The sequence below is a fragment of the Melospiza georgiana genome, chromosome 18 (genome assembly GCF_028018845.1).
Source record: "Melospiza georgiana isolate bMelGeo1 chromosome 18, bMelGeo1.pri, whole genome shotgun sequence".
In the NCBI taxonomy this organism is placed as follows: Eukaryota; Metazoa; Chordata; class Aves; order Passeriformes; family Passerellidae; genus Melospiza; species Melospiza georgiana.
In genome coordinates this window covers 7322143-7338486 of record NC_080447.1, presented here as the reverse complement: position 1 = coordinate 7338486, position 16344 = coordinate 7322143, and the positions used below count along the sequence as shown (strand labels likewise).

At 41.5% G+C, this 16344-nt stretch overlaps 1 protein-coding gene across 11 annotated transcripts in view; it reads right to left on the bottom strand.

Moving 5' to 3' along the window:
- The window catches only part of ARVCF (ARVCF delta catenin family member), a 248041-nt gene that overhangs the window by 72369 nt on the left and 159328 nt on the right, over positions 1-16344 (bottom strand). For all 11 annotated transcript variants that reach the window (XM_058036945.1, XM_058036944.1, XM_058036953.1 and 8 more), the window contains 2 exons: positions 15100-15258; positions 5844-6457 (listed from right to left, as the gene is read on the bottom strand). In XM_058036945.1, the coding sequence (XP_057892928.1) occupies positions 5844-6457; positions 15100-15258 (773 nt within the window). The remainder of the gene's footprint in view (positions 1-5843; positions 6458-15099; positions 15259-16344) is intronic.

The window sequence follows — 16344 nt, the reverse complement described above, 5'->3', positions numbered from 1 at the left end:
GTGGAGACTGAACTTAGTCTTGTACAATTAATGCTTTTAATGTTAAAAGTGCCTCTCCTGACTTTACGTTGCTTTAATTGCTGTTCTAAACCATAAACTGAATGAAAGGATAAAATGGGCAAGTATCCAAAACCCAGAATGAATCTGAAGAAATCCTTTTATTGATGCAGTTATTTGTATATGTATAATTCAGCAGTTGCTCTACACAGTAATTTACACTCTCTGGACAGTCGTGTTTTCTGTTACAGAACAAAGCTGTTTCCAGCACTCCAAGCAGAACAACACTGAAACAATTTATTTCTGTGAATGCACACACAAAACCCCTTAGCTACTCCTCAAAATTCTGTTTTTACACATGCAAATTTGTGATAACCAGCATTAAAACTGCAACAAATTCTCATTTCTCAAACCCATCCTCATGTTAAATTCTATTTCACTTCACAAAAGCAGCAGAAGATTAATTTTAATAATTGCACAGCTGTTCCTTGCTTGACTTGGTAACTCACAATTCAGAACATCTCAGTCCTGTGAGCTGCCCACAAGATAACTGTGCACCACCTCAATTACACCTGCACAATTAAGCTTCTCTCTCCTCCTCATCCGTGCAAGTACACAAAGATAATTGCTGTCTTGGGATGCAGTTTGTTTGCTTTATTTCCACAAAGCCTTCCAAACAGAACCACACAGATGGGCCTGTCTTCCTCACGTTGTATCCTCCTCTCTTTGCGACACAAAGCTCCTTGGTCTCATTACATTTGTCAAAAGAAAACTTCAGAGTTAGAAGTTCAAATGCAGCACTGTAATGACCAAAGAGTACCACACAAGTCTTGTACCAACAACACTAATTTTAATTGTCAGTCACTACTTATTAAATATGAGGGGAAATACCTGAAGTCAAGAATTAATCATTAAAAAGAAAAATTAAATAAGATGACAACCTTGCTTTAAAATAAGACAGCATCTCTCAACAATCAGTAGAGAAGAGGATAAAAACAAAAACCTTCAATTGCTGGAATAAACCCTCACAGGCCAGATCCAACATTCCTCTGAGGATGAAACAGTGCTGAGAGTCACTATTAATGCACCAGTGACATAACTCAATGATTGCACCTGGCAGCAAATGAAAACACCTGCACACCTGAACCCTGAAGACCCCAAATCATTATGTAGAAACTCAGATCCTGTATGAACCTAAGAGATGTATAAGAAAGCTCAGCCAGGGCAAGTATCACACTACTTCAGATTCACATGACCAAATACACTAATCAAGGCTAGGGAAGGTTAAAAAAAAACCAACAGGGGAGGCAGTTTACCAAAACAGATCATCTGCAAAGGAGCAGAACAACTGCTCAGGCAGAGCAAGGCACAAGTGCCACAAGCCCCATCACCTCTCCTTTAACAGAGGGCTGGAACATCAGAATGGCAGAGCAAGAAAGTCAAAAGCAAGAATCTGTCAGGGCATTAAACACACCCTGATCACCAACATATTTACACACTGGATGAGTAAAGAAATCCTCTTTCTGAGTCAGATTGGTGCATGCTAAATGAGATTTGTCACTTCCACATCACTGGAGCAGCTAGGCTGGGAAGGAAAAGCCACTTGATACAGAACAGGACTAAGAAGAGCCTCAGCAGATACTGCTCTCAGGAGACCAAGAGCTCTCTCCTCTCAGGACTGAAGAGCTCTGGTGCTATGCCAGAGTTGCTGACTGCAAGCATCTTGCCTTCTGTCTGTCTGCAGCAAGGCAGCCAAGTTTTCGGGATGCCATGGGTCTCACGAATCACCTGTCTCAGGGAATTGATCAAAACTCACTCTAGCACAGTTAAAAACTGGGAGAGAGCTTGTGGATTTATCATCTTTCTTATGGCTTCAACATAGGCACATTTGAGTAAACAGGTGAAGGATTTAAACATTTAATCCTCAACAACTTCTGCAAGTGTTAACATTCATTACACTTTGCAGCTGGTGTCTGCTTTGGATAAAAGACCAGAAAGGCTCAGGATTTCAGCAGGAAACTTTGTGCCAAACACTGAAGAGGAGACGTAAAGACTTTGCAGAATGAAATTCTACTTTTGCCAGGCTCTGTTCCCTGATAGGATACACAGGGGGATTCAAACCTGGAGTGAATCCTCTGCTGAGATAAGGCTGAGTTATGGGCCATATGGTTAAAACACCAAAATCCCCTTAACTGGAGACACCTAAGAACTCCAATGGATGAGCTGACTGGGGCTGCCTCCTGCCCCATCAAACTCTGCATTCATCACCTTCTGCAAGCACAATATTATCAAGCTGAATTCACACTAAGGAAGACACTCAGAAAAAACCCAAATATTTTTCATACTGACCACATTGCTTGCCTCACCCTGTTCTGCCCAGGCATGTCCATAAAACCCTGCCCCAAACTAGACAACATCTAAATGCTGCCCATATACACTTGGAATGAGTGAATGTAGGCCAAAAGTGCTGACTGAAAGTTTTATTTACAATTGCAAGTCTTTTCACTGAAAAAAAACACCAGAAGAAGAATGAAACTGCCATGTACGGTGTTACCAGTACTCTGTCTATACACAACAGCAGCAATAGACCCACTGGTAAAGGTATTTAATCTAAAATTTGTCTCATGTCCTGGTAACAGTAATTTGGACTGCGAAGTGATCACCAAATACAGTCTCAGTGTCTTAAATCAGGCTTCTGGCATAGATAATTTAACAGTAAAAAACTGTTCTGTTGTTGATTTAGTCAACGTTAAAAATTTATATCCTGTCTAGTCTGGAACAGCAACACTGGCAATAGCTGCTCCAGAGCCCTTAGGGAAAAAAAGAGGTCCCACAAATGCTCATACAAGTGAAGAATGCAGAGGTCTACTCTGGGAAGAAATCACCACCCAGGCAAGAAAAAGCTGAACAGAAGTTATTTAAATCAGTAAGATGAATTATGACTTGAAATTTCTTTCAATTTCTTTCTTTGTCTGTGTTAATTTCAATTTAATGATTAAAAAATATTCAAATAGTACTAGGGAAGTTTTTTGTGAATAAAAGCATTCAGTACTTCTTGCTTCCTTGCAAAAAGGACTGTATATAAAACATCCAGCACACAGTAAAATTAGATGTTTTTAAAAACTATAATAAACACTTTAGTATAATAAAGAGAACCTAGCAAATGAAGGAAAATGGGGCACAAACTCAATTAAAGATATGTAAATACCTTCATAAGTAAACTTGAGTAAAATTACTTCAATACTGTACACCCCAAATGCTTTTCTCTAACCCCAATTTATTATGCAACCTGACTTACACCAAACCAGAGCATAAAGCTGAGGGGAAGAACAAGAAGTGCCAGGTGCTCTTGCAGAAAGTGATGTATCTTACATGAGGAGAGACTCAGTATGAAGGAAAACAAGAAAGCCCAGCCACAAGCAATGATGAGCCAACAGAGGGAATATTTGCCTTTGTGTATTTATCTGGATTTGGAGATGTTTGTGAGGAGGCACATTTTTCCCCAATTTAAAATGAAATATAAGTAGCTTAAAATGAGGCTGGTGATGACAGAAGAAAAGCACAAACAGGTATTTATCTCTGTGATCAAATGGAGCAGGCAAGAGCTGGAAAGAACAATCTGCACTTGTAATCCCCCTGCCTAGGACCCCCTCCAGACACAGCTGGGCTGCTCAGCACACAGGGAATCAGACTCACTAGCACAGATTCCCATGAGAAACCTCCACTCAAGCCCTCTCAGAACAGGAACTGACAACAAGGACTCTTATTTTACCTTTAAACTACTCCCTAATGAAGCTGCACCAACTGGGAAGAACATGAGACAAAGGCTCAGAGTCACCAGTGCAGGAATTCTGCTCAGGACAGGAGGGGCCCAAGATGAAAGTCAGTGTAACACAGAACAGCATCCAACAGAGCTGTTGTTAAACATGCTCTACACATTTTAACTTTTTGAAATCAAAAGTGACATCAATTAATCACATTCATTTAATCATTTTCACAGAAATAAAAATTTTAAAAAACTAGAGAGGAATAATAAATTAGCAATTACCCTCATCTAGTACAAAGCACTACTTGTAGTCTTTATTTTCTTGCAGATCAGTAGCATATCTGAAATGCAGGTTTATTGAATTGTTCAAGTATTTCTTTGAAATGTCAAAAAGTAACTGCTTATGAAGAGGCCCTCATACAATCTTCTTATGTTCTCAACAGCTAAAGTTTGCTGCCACAGTCAGGCTAATTATTTGTCAAAGCCTCTTGATCACATTAAATATGGAAAAAACCTCATAACAAAAGAAATGTAGAAGAAAAATTATGAATTGGTCCTATCCAAACTGCAAGGAACAATAAATCAAAGGGATGTTTAATAAAAACACTGAATTTTAAAATGCAAATGGGTAGGTTCTAAGAATATATTTAATTATTCATTTTGCATAGTTTGAAAAATGCTAATAAAAATTTAAAAGCGTTGATGCCTGACTTCTTTTAGCAAGAACTGTAAACTTGCTTAGTTCAGGGAAGCACAAATCCAAGTCCGATAAATTGAGCAGGATTCTGGCACCCATTGGGTGCAGGTATTTCCTTCAGCCCCACAAAAACAGGGATGTGATTCCACTGCTGCAAAATCAAAGATGTCACAATGGACTTGAAGGGTGTTTTGGGAGATACACCTTGACACCTTTTCACTGGCTTTTTTTTTAAACTCTCACAAGTACAGATGACAATTTGGAAGTGGTTGATTCTAGCTTTGGAATGAACTTCCAGAACAGGGAGGGAAAACAGAGCCACAAAAGCATCAATGACATAACATCTCCAAGGAGGAGGACTCAGAGAACAAAAATCCCACCAACAACAAATCTCACCAACAACTGCTGCTGATGCAGCAAAGCCTGAGGTCAGAAATGTTAAGTCTAAAGACTGTCTATACACAGAGACAGGCGAATCCAGACTCTTTACAGCTCTGGAAACTATTCTAAATTAAAAGGAAAAGAATGAGAGCTAAATCCGTATCAAAACGCGAATCATGAGGATATGGCTCCAAGCAGGCACATGTAAAATTTGTACACCCTTTAGAAAACAAAGTATTGCAAGCTTTTCAGGCCTGTACAAGATGACTTTCAGCTGAGTAACAGGACTCTTTTCCCAAGCCTGGGGGTTTTTGGCTTTTTTCCCCAAATGCAAGAGCAGATAGCTGTGAACCAGCAGAAACAACTAATACCAGAAAAGATGGCATAAAATAAAACATGTCTTAGAAACTGGGCTGAACCAGAAGTAATTTTTAACTGGTCACTTTAAATACAACAAGGATACTCTTTTCTCCCCTTAGCACAACCTGCTCAGACAGCTGAGGGTGTGTGGTTAGCAGCGGATCTGGGCTGAGGCTGTCATACACCTCACAAGACAGCTTGGCACCCCTTCGCTACAGGGATCAGCTCATCTGCAACCCCAACCAGCTGTTCAAAGCTTTTGTTTGGCAGATGTGCACACAACCAGACCTGTCAGGAGTCTCACAGATCACAAACCCCTCTTTTCACCTTGCTAGTGTGGGATGACTCTGGGACAACACAGTGCATTCACAACTCCTTTTTAGGAAGAGGGAAAAAAAGTAACTTGGCCTTCTTGAAAAAGTTCACCTTTCTCTCTAAATTCAACCTGAACTAAGCAGCCCAGAATCACTGAAAGGGTCCTTGGGCCTCACCTCTCCCTCTCTTCCATACTTCTTTCCAGTCATTTATGAGCTGGTTTTCTGTCAAGTAACTCCAGAACATACCAGATCACAGAGTTTGAATGTACACGAGCAAATAAACAAAAGCTGCAGAACAGCACGGTGAAAAACAAACGAGTTTTACCTTCCTTTGTGAGGCCTTCCCCTCTCTGGCACACCTGCAGACGTCCTCCTGTTGACAGTGGAGTAATCCGGATCCAGTTCATAGCCCTCATCATCCACTCCCAGGCTGCGGTTGTCATCCTCCAGCCCGTAGGGCTCGGGCTGAAAGCGCTCGGGCTGGGAGCGGTTCAGGTCAACGCTGCTGCTGCCCACGGGCACCTGGGGCTGAGCCACGGGGCCGTACGTGTCCCTCCGGCTGGGCAGGGTGAAGCTGCCATCGTCGGGCCGGTAGGAGCCCCCGGGCACGTAGGCGTAGCGGGGCCGGTAGCCGACGCCCCGGGACAAGCTGCCGTAGCTGTCCGAGAGGTCCCCGTAGCCGTCGTGGCCGATGTAGGGGCGGTACTGGCCCTCGTGGCCCTCGGGGTAGGAGGAGTCGTTGTAGCTGTTGTAGGAGCGGCTCAGCGTGGACGAGGCCTGGGGGGGGATGAAGCGCTCGCCGTTCTTGAGGTAGCGCCTGTCGATGGAGTCCGTGTAGCTGCCCATGGGCGAGGAGCCGTCCATGGCCGGGAGCCCGTCCGGCCCCAGCGGCACCTGCCGCACCGTCCGCGTGGTCACTGTCTTCACCATCTTGGTGACCTGGCAGGAAGCACAAGGAAATAAATGTGTTAATGCTCTCCTTGCTGCATAATGTGGTGAGACACGGGAGGGGGAGGAGGAGAGGAAGGGGGAGAGAGCACCACAGAGCAGACTCCTGTGCCGTGCCTGTAACACCAGCACAGCCATCAGCTCACCTGTTAGCTTTTGGAACGAACAGTGGAAAAATACTTTGAAAAAAGCACTCTGGGCTCTCACTACCAAATCAAAAGCACTGCAGCCGTGTGACAGCACATGGAAGCAACACAAAGTCATTAGACCAGTTCCAATTCCCCCAAAATGTTTTCAGGAGACATCTGTCCTAAGAGAAGGCTTTACCATGTTGTGGAGCCACAGCCTGTCCTCCCACAGCTACAGCATAAATACCACATCACATTCTCTAGTTTAACAAAAATAGTTATGTGCTTCTGCTTGATCTGGATCAAGTTTGCACCTCTGTGTAATTTGATGGAGCTCAAATCTGGCAAAAATATTTAAGAAACCATTATCTCAAACAGAGAAGTTTTGGGCTTCAGGATTGTGGACAACACACCTGCTTTCTCTTTTAAGATATTCTTACATCCAGCAATCACCACACAAGCCTAACAGGTAGCTGTTGTCATTATTTTGGTGACTAACAAATTTCCAATAATGAACACACACACCACATTGCTTTTGCAATTGCAGCTACCTAAACATCCTAGACAAACTTGTTTAAAACACTGAAGAAAAAGCTGCATACAAATACAGCTTTATCTTTACTTCCATAAATCACATTTCATTTCAAAACAGAATTCGAAAAAACTGAAAATAGTAAATGTCCACAGGGCTCTTGTATTCAGGGTTCCTTGCTGAAGGGTAAGAACAAAGAGTCCTTAAAACTTTGCAAGAACCATCTGCCTTTGTGGCAAAGGTCTGGTAATCTGTTTAAGCCAGTGCTGGACAAAAGCCACTGTATTTACACACCAGCAAAGGGCCTTCTGTTTGGGTTGGTATCTGGGCTCCATCAACTTCTGTACTGCCTTCCAGAGTGACCAGCAAAAGCTCTTTTGGGAAGAATAAAAAGTCCAGCAAATGCCAGTCTATCCTTGGTAGTCCCAACCCCCCAAAAATTACTTTAACCTATATAAAGTTACCCTAATCCTAGTAAGTGCTGACTTTTCAGCCCAACCAAACAACATTCCCAAAACAGCACATCCACAAAGATGAGAGGGAGAATCAACCTACCTGACAGCATTACACACACCAGGGGAAGAACACAAAATTGATAAAAGGTATTTGGGGTTTCTAAGCTATTACAAACATAAATAAGCATCAGCAAATGACACTTTTCTTCATTTAAGTCTCAGAATGAAATGCTACATTCAAGGGAAATGTTAACCACAACATGCATCCCTGGATTGCTCAGCGGCTCTGAAGTCCAAATAAATATTTTGACCTACAGCCTCCGATTTAAACATTTAGATTGGCAACAGATTAGCCAAGCTACTGCAAGGCAAAATAATTAGACATAATGGCTCCAGACATCCTCTAGCCAGATGTTTTCACACAGAAACCTCAAACAGAATAAGATTCACCCAAACAGCATTTCTTTTCCTACACACATCTGTGAGCAAATGATACTTCAACATAATGAAGTAATGAAATCCTACAAGACTGAAAGCAGCACAAATGTCTCTCCACCAGCAGTGTAATTAACAGCAACACGATGCTGCATGCAGCACAGCCAGGTACCAACATGACCTCTGTATCTAATTTGAGCCACAGCTGAAAGAATTTTCCTCATCAATACAAAGGGATTTCCTCATCAAGTAAACATCAGCAAAGATGCTATCCTTCCATGCCTCTGAGTCTTTTCTCCCTTTTTCAAAGCACACTTTTAATAACTGGAAGAAAGGAAACTAGAAACTCAACATTTATTTAATGGCATACAATCCAACAGGGGTTTTTGTTTCTTACCTGTGTACAATACAATTCTCCCTTACGCTCAGTTGTCAGCGTGACCACTGTCACAGCTTTTACAAACTCAGCAGTGAGAGGACAGAAAGAGCTGGCAGAGTTTACAGTAGCTCTTTGTGAAGTGGATACACACAAAGCAACACAGCTCAGTGTTCTACTGAAGTCAGAAACAATACTTTTATTCAAAGTGCCATATTCATAAGTGATCTTCTAAGAGCAGAAAAAGTGACATTTCTCAGGCCTGAAATACGTGAGTTCTGCAAAGCCATGACAAAACTGGGTGCAAAATGCTGGGCGTTTGTGTTCTTGAATTTGGGAATCAGTAACAGGAATAACAGGAATTAAGGTAGATGTCAGCAATTTGATGAATCAGAAATGGATACTTGTGCTCGGAAAGGAACAAGGAAGGAGCTTTCGAAATGCCAAGAAGTGTCCTTGCATAACCTCACAGAGCTCCTCCTTTCAGCACCACACAGCAGATCCAGGCCCAAGCACAGCCTTTCAGACACGACTGCCACGATGCTCAGTTTGTCACCTGTCATTTTTCCTAAAGCTGCTAAGATCAGACAATAGGAAGTGCCTAACACACCTCCTGTGGCTGCAGCAACAGCACAAAAGAGGAATAAACTCTGTCCTGCAGGATCAGTTACACCTTCATCAAAGGCTTGCTCCGTGTCATTGGTAAACAGGATGAGGTGGCAATCACAGAATGTTACAGCCAGGAAAATTGTCTCCGAAGCTGCTACATGTACACAAAAACCACAAAGCAGAATTTCAGATCACTGAACATCACCTCCTAGACAATGTGCGACCTGCCACTTACCCTTAGTGAGTTTTTCACCATGCTCTGGCACTCTACAGAGTATTTACAGAGATTTGGGTTTTTAGTTTAAATTGCCAACACAGAATGCAAGGGATTAGTTTGCAATTTATATTTACTTTGCCTTATTTTCCTGTCTTTCAGACCAGCAGAGACAGCCTTTCAATGGCTGTGGCCATCAGAAAGCCACACTCAGTGTGAGGCAGCAGAGCACATGTAAAAACAAGTTTACAGCATCAGCACAGCTTCACCTCTTAGTATTTTCTGAATGCTGCACCCAGCAGCAAACACAAAGTACCAGGACAATCAAAACCACCTTGGTCAGACACATAAAAAGGAACATTTCACTCAAGCATTAAAGTAGGCATTTCTCACAGTATAAAGGCACTCAGTAATGCTAAAGGTGTTATACTGGGGCAATCAAACAGAGCCATTTTATATTTTGAGAGAGAGGGAGTATTTGTACTCATGCCTCATTTGTCAGGCAGAGGCATTGAGATAGAAGATTTATCATGTGATAAACAGATTTTGCTGCTGACAGGACAATAAAGGGAAGCTTTTTGGCAGCAATTAGCCAGCACACAGATGAAGGTCCATTTAATGAAAGGTTTCCAAGCAAAAGAAGAATCCCAAACAACAAACCAAACACGTTTATTTCAGGAAATCCTGCTCAAGGGAATATTTCATTTATATTTCTTAAAAAAACACAGGCAATCTTGAGCAGCTGACAGCACAGTAATCTTCTCTCCCAACATTTTTGTGATTTCCTTAATACTGATGCATTAGCCAGAGAGAATGTAGCCATTCCAAATGGAAGCCCCAACAGACAGCCTTATCTGAGAGACACCTGATCCTTCAGATGTCACCCAACCTTAAAAAAGATTTATTAGCATCAATTCCTCACTGTAGATGTGCTCTAATAAAAAAATGCAGAGTTACAAATTACTTGAGGGTAATTTGACTTCCTCTGTTTACTTTCCCTAAAGAAAACCCGTGTAAAAAGGTTTAGGTTTTTTCAGCCCAATGACAAATCAAAGATGCTCAATTGTTTAAATGCCCTGATCTTGAAGTACCAGAGGAAAGCTTCAGAGTATTTTCCTATGAAGAGGCTGTCTGAGTATGCTTACAATATATTTGTAATTCTTTATGCCCTGTACAGCTACAGGACAAAAAAAAAAATCCAATTTACCTACTAGTTCAAGCTCTCTGCAGCCAATATTTTGTGATACTTCAAGTCAGTGCTTTCACTGCTGCTCTCCACACGCCAAAATCGAAGTATACTTCGGGTTTACTGACCTTACCATTGTTCATCACATAAATAACAATGATTTTAGTAAATAAGTCCCTTACAGGCCTCATGGTAATGGTTTCACTAATTCTGTTTCTGGAAATACATTTGCCAATGGAACATAAAGGAAATATTCACACATTTGAAGCAGCTTCTGTATTTTTCTGTCCCTTATCCTATTTATCTAGGAGGATGGGAGAAAAAACATGGAACTATCCAACAACTGGATTTACTGGATGCATGTGCACATGGTACAAGTAGGTGCCTCACAATGCTCAGCCCCAGAGGATTAAAGACAGTACCAAGATCTCTCTGGAACTGGGCTGGCATGGTCAGATGCAGTCATCTTATCTGTAATTCTGCCTTCCACTTTGTTTCTCAGGTTGGTTTTGTTTTGCCTCTAATTTATTTAAAATAAATTAACTGCATTATAAAAGCTGATAGGGGTAACAATCTTGTTGAAACTGTTGTAAACCAAGAATCAGATGAGAAGGAATGCAGGAGCATCTGAGCATCCTGACATTTCTGTGAGCTTATTTTTGAACTATGGACTGTAAAAATTTATCAACCCATGCAGGTTGAAGCTATTACCTTTCTATTAAATGCTGTGGAAGAACTCACCCCGCAGGTTTTCAAAACAACAGCTGAAATCGCTCCTCTTCAATTTCAAGCCTAGTATTTCACATTTTGAAAGGGCCCTCAACTTCAGCTAAATCCATTCTGGCTCTATTGCCTAATTCCTTTCAATTTCCTGCAAAGTTTCTAAGAACTGCCTCTGGGGGTACCTGGCACCAGCAGAACCCAGAGTTTTGGTAAGAACCACTTTCCTAGCACAGGTGTTAGGAAGTGGGAACAGCAGTTCATCACTGCTGGGAGCTGCACCTGCTGACTATTGGAAAGCTCAAAGAAAATGGATGGACCACAAATTAAACAACTTTGTATACAGATTGATTTCCCAGTTTGCTATGATAAAACATCAATTTCAATGAGTAACAGTGACCTACATATCTCAAATCTTTTGGCATTTCAAAGATAAAAATTAGAGGTGCCTGGAAAAAGAAAAAAAGCGAACATTTACACACAAACACACACATCTAATTTGCTTTACTGAGTTCTCTTGAGCCACTTACAACAGGCTCTCTTTAACACCTGGCAGTGCTCCAGCCAGCAGCAAGAAATGGAAGTCTCTCCCCAAGGTGACTTTCACTGTTTTAGCTTGATGGGTATTTGGCTTCCAGAGATATTATAAAGTTGAAATGAAGTGTTATCTGCTACATCTTTTGTGCAATGAATGCTATGTAGGGACTTAGTATAACACTAAAAGAATAACAGGTAGGGGAAAATTACCCAGAGATATCTCATTTTGAAAAGGCAGATGTTCTCTATTTAAAATATGTCAAATATTAAATTCTATTACGCCTTCTTCCTGCTTCACTGCTACAGGCATTTTCAAAGATGAGGGAAAAGCAAAGCAAAACTGTCAATGCATCTAGATTAAGGTTGTTTACTTAATACACTATTGAAAAGAATAACCTCTATAAATTATGGGTTTGAAACAACAGGGGAAGGAACAGAGAATAAAGGAACAGCAGCATCCAGGAGCATTCACATTTACAGCCTTTGCTGTGCTGCATTTCAAGAGGAAGAATTTCAGAAGCATCGCTCTCCAGTAGGCTAGAAATTGGCACAATTTAACAAAAATAAGTGATAATTTCCTTTTAAGAATCCAAAAATGGCATCAGGTTGACAAATCCCCATATAAACTATCCACCAAAGAAAGAATACATTTGAAAAAAACATCTCTGCTCTCTTTGGCTCTTAAAAAAACATGACCTGTGTTATTTACTCTGTCACAGGAAGTATCTCATGCCCCCACTTTCTCTGCAAGACAGATATGCTGGAGATTGTGGCTGACACTGTCCAGCAGAGCCCTTAGTTATAGACACAACAAAAACAGGTTCTAAATCCTTCCCTAAAGGAGCCTGGAGCAAGCAGAGCAATGCAGAGCATAAAGGGCTATTGCTCAGAGTAAAAAGAGTAAAAACCTACCCCCCCTGAGCACAGTGTGACCATCTCAGCTTCACACTGGGGAGTCAGTCAGGAGATGTGAGGATTCCCAGCACAGGAAATGCTGCTCCTCCACAAGGACACAAGTCCCACCTGCACACTGAATGCAAGACCAGATTCATGTGGGGTGCTTTGGTTTGGGGGGGATTTGTTAAGTGTATTTTCAATTTCTTTAAATCTGTGAGGGAACAGGCAGAGGCACAAACCTGCAGTTTTTGGGCTCAACATCTCCTACTCCTGGCCAGCATCCACACAGCTGCATCTCCCATGCCAGGGAGATTTCCTCAGCACCCTCCCCTGAGCAGCAAGGACAGAATTCTGCCACTGCACAGAGGTACCAGGAAACTTAATTCTCTCTGTAAGGCTCTCACACATAATAGCATGAGCTATGAAAGCACCATGATGACACCTATTAGAAATGATTGTGTCAATGACAATTAACTCCAGGGCAATTAACTGATGCTACTAAACCCCAGGGACACAGGTTTCATTTTCACAGTCCCTACCAAAACAAAATGCAAGTTGAAGACCAAAGTGATGTAAAAAACTTGTAAAATCTGACCTCAGATTAGAATTTAAGAGCTGTTAAATCTATACGTTTTTATCATAGCAAGGAGAAGGCAAAACAAAACCATTTCAGAGGCAACAACCCACCAAAGTCTCATCACCTCTTTTGAGACTCAGGGCTAAGCCAGGCTGTGTTTTGACATTTCAGAATCTCTTTTCTCAACAACTGGGTTTTTAGTATTTTTTGTTGGTACTTGTAGCAATGAATTACTGGGAAACAGCTCCAGGTGGTTCTTCAGCTGCAGTCAGTGGCATTATTTGAAAAAACACAAATTGAGAGTAAGACAGCTCCACATCCCACCCCCATCCTGGACACACTTCAGTGCCTGTCATGACCTGCAGCAGCACAAGAAAGCCTTGCTCTTTGAAATGGAACAGTAGCTCCAGGGTTGCTGTTTTTTCAATTTTCCTTTCCCCTAAGCAGCCACAATGCCTGCTCTGAAGCTGCCACTGTGCTCTCCTGTGGGAAGATGGAAGAACAGGAGGTTCCCCCCAACACAGAGGAGAAAATCACAGCTCTGAGCCATGACAAACACACAGCTTTTATCAGTGCCACAACTATTCCAGACAAACTACTTCACTCCATGTGGTCCTGTTATCTAGGTGAGGCACGGCCTCACCTCTATTTTTACAGTCATAGCTATAATCTTATGCCCTTGCAGCCTCCTAAAACTATGCACTACTATTAGTACATATAAAAAGGTGTCCATCCCCACTGTAATTTTATCACTTCCTTCCTGCAAATAACAGTTGTTGTTGCTGCCACTAGAAAGAAAATAGCATTTCTTTCATGTAAGTCACAAACTAAATATATTAGATTATTTGAAGAGCTAATAAAAATGTGGGGGTTTTTTTGTTCATCTGTTTTTATTTTAAGACCTTAATCTCCTTCCAACAATCATAAAATAGGCCAGTTATATTCACCTTGTAACTAACTGCAACCACTATTAAACCAGATACTCAGTTTATCATCTGTGCAGGCCTACTGACCTCAGGAAATCAACATTTATTTACTTCAACTTGAGGATCTGATGTCCTGAATAGATATCCTAGAGGACTGCAAATCTGGAGCACCAGTGAAAATAAACACTGATTTACACATTGACCTCTCTTCGACTCCTTTTAACACAGAAAGCAGCTGAACAATCCCCTCCCTTTTTAAAATCAGTCCTGTTTAGAAGTTTTTAAAACAGGAATCACCCTTCATCTTTTTAACATTTTAGTGTCACTGAAAGCACCCAAGGCAGCCATGAACACACAGCACCTGCTCAACAGAGACTGTAAAATTACCTTACACAAGAACAAAAAGATATCAGGAAAATTAGAACACTTGCAACACCCATAATCCAGCCAAACCTGAGGTACAGTCACTTGGGAGCACACCCAGCTTTCCCCATGCATTAGGAGTGAGATGCCATTCACAAGATTGTTGCAGGTTTTAAATGCTATGGTGTTATTTACATAGGCTGTTTCTTGCTCCACAGGACAAAGGCATAATCATAATATAACGTTAATATAGACTGTCTCTAATTTAAGACATATTTTCCTCAGCCAAGCCCTATCAACTCATCAATTTTTGTTTGCAGGGCAATGCTGTGAACTGCTTCAGTAGAATGAAGTGAATATTGCAAGAATAAGCAGATAAGAATAAGAATAACCCCCTGAGGAGGGGTTCTGGTGTTTTTGTTTGGTTAACCTGGGTAATTTCTACTGCTCAGTTCACAGCTCCACGAAGAGCAGTATCAGCACAGCTGATAGGGAGCAATCTAGACACAGAGGTGAAACTGAAAAAGCCCTGAACTCAGCTCTGCTGGCAAACACAATGCTCAAAACCACTGAGGATCACAATAGCATGATTGTCATCACTCAGGCTACTCCCTGCTATTTCCACTCCATGATTAGATGGCACTTTGCCATCTTCCTCAGTGGTTGTTAACCTCTCACCTTGGTTTCAGTTCTCCTTGTGGTTCCATCTTCAGAAGTGACAATAGACACGTGGGAAGTGGGAGTGCCTGGGTCTTCCTCCACAGTAACTGTCTCTTCCACCATTTCTTGAGGCTCTTGCATCATTGCTATTGAAGTCTGGTTACTGGGGCTTTGTTCCTATAAAGAGCAGGTGAAAAAAAATTAACTTCTCACTTCTACCATCATGGTGTAAGTACTCCACTGATTTCAGCTTCTTTGACTGAAAAAACCCCACGTTTTACCCAACAATTTGCAAGCAGAGATTCATAGAAAGGAGTATCTCCTGTCAGACAAGCTTGTTGCAACTGTGCTGGTATGACTGGGCTCAGTGCAGCAAACAAAAAATCATGTGAAGCATCTATCAAGTACTTCATATTAACAGGCAACAGACTAACAGACTATCTTAAATTTAAATCTGCTTTAAGCTTTCTCAATGCCCAGCATAGAAGGAGTGGAATTTTTCTCTGCAAAAACATTCTTTCAGTTCTGCAGTGAACAGGCCCACTGGCTTTCAGAGCAGTTAATTTTATACACTATTGAAAGTTCCTTTGCATTTGATAAAGTACACTCAGCTGGAAACTAGAGAAGGCTATAAAACATCAACACCTACAATTAAAGAGACACCTCTCTCAAACTGCCCAAAGCCATGATAATTAAACAAAAACTTCCTGGCTAAAGATTAATTCCCTGAAATGCTTCCCTTCCTACAGCCTCACTAAGTCTGAAAGGTCTAACTGGTACAAGCTTATTTAAATTGATAACAGATAGACAACATAATAAAATCTAAACAGAAAGCAGGGAGATCAAAGGCAGGTTCTTGCAGGGATGCTGCCTAAAGAGAACACTGCTCTTGCCAGCACCAGCGCCTGAACCCTCCTTCCTCCTTTTTCTTATGCAATTGTGTGTTCCAGCACAGAAATCAGAGAAGCTCCCTTTGGAAGATGAATGTCTTTCAGAAGTTTCCCAGCAAGAGGCCAATAAAGAACCAGCTTATGCACTGAGAACTCAGACTTTTGCCCAGCATCATGAATCCTCAGCCATGTTAAATGAAACTACAAACTGCTCATTTCATTACAAGCCCTGAAGGTGTCTGGCTACAGAGGCTTTAAAGCCAAAGCAGGGCATCTGTTGGCACATCCTGTCAAACAGACACTCAAAGAATATCCTTTATTAAGGACTATACACACACACACACACATATTTTTACATACATATTTTAAAAAC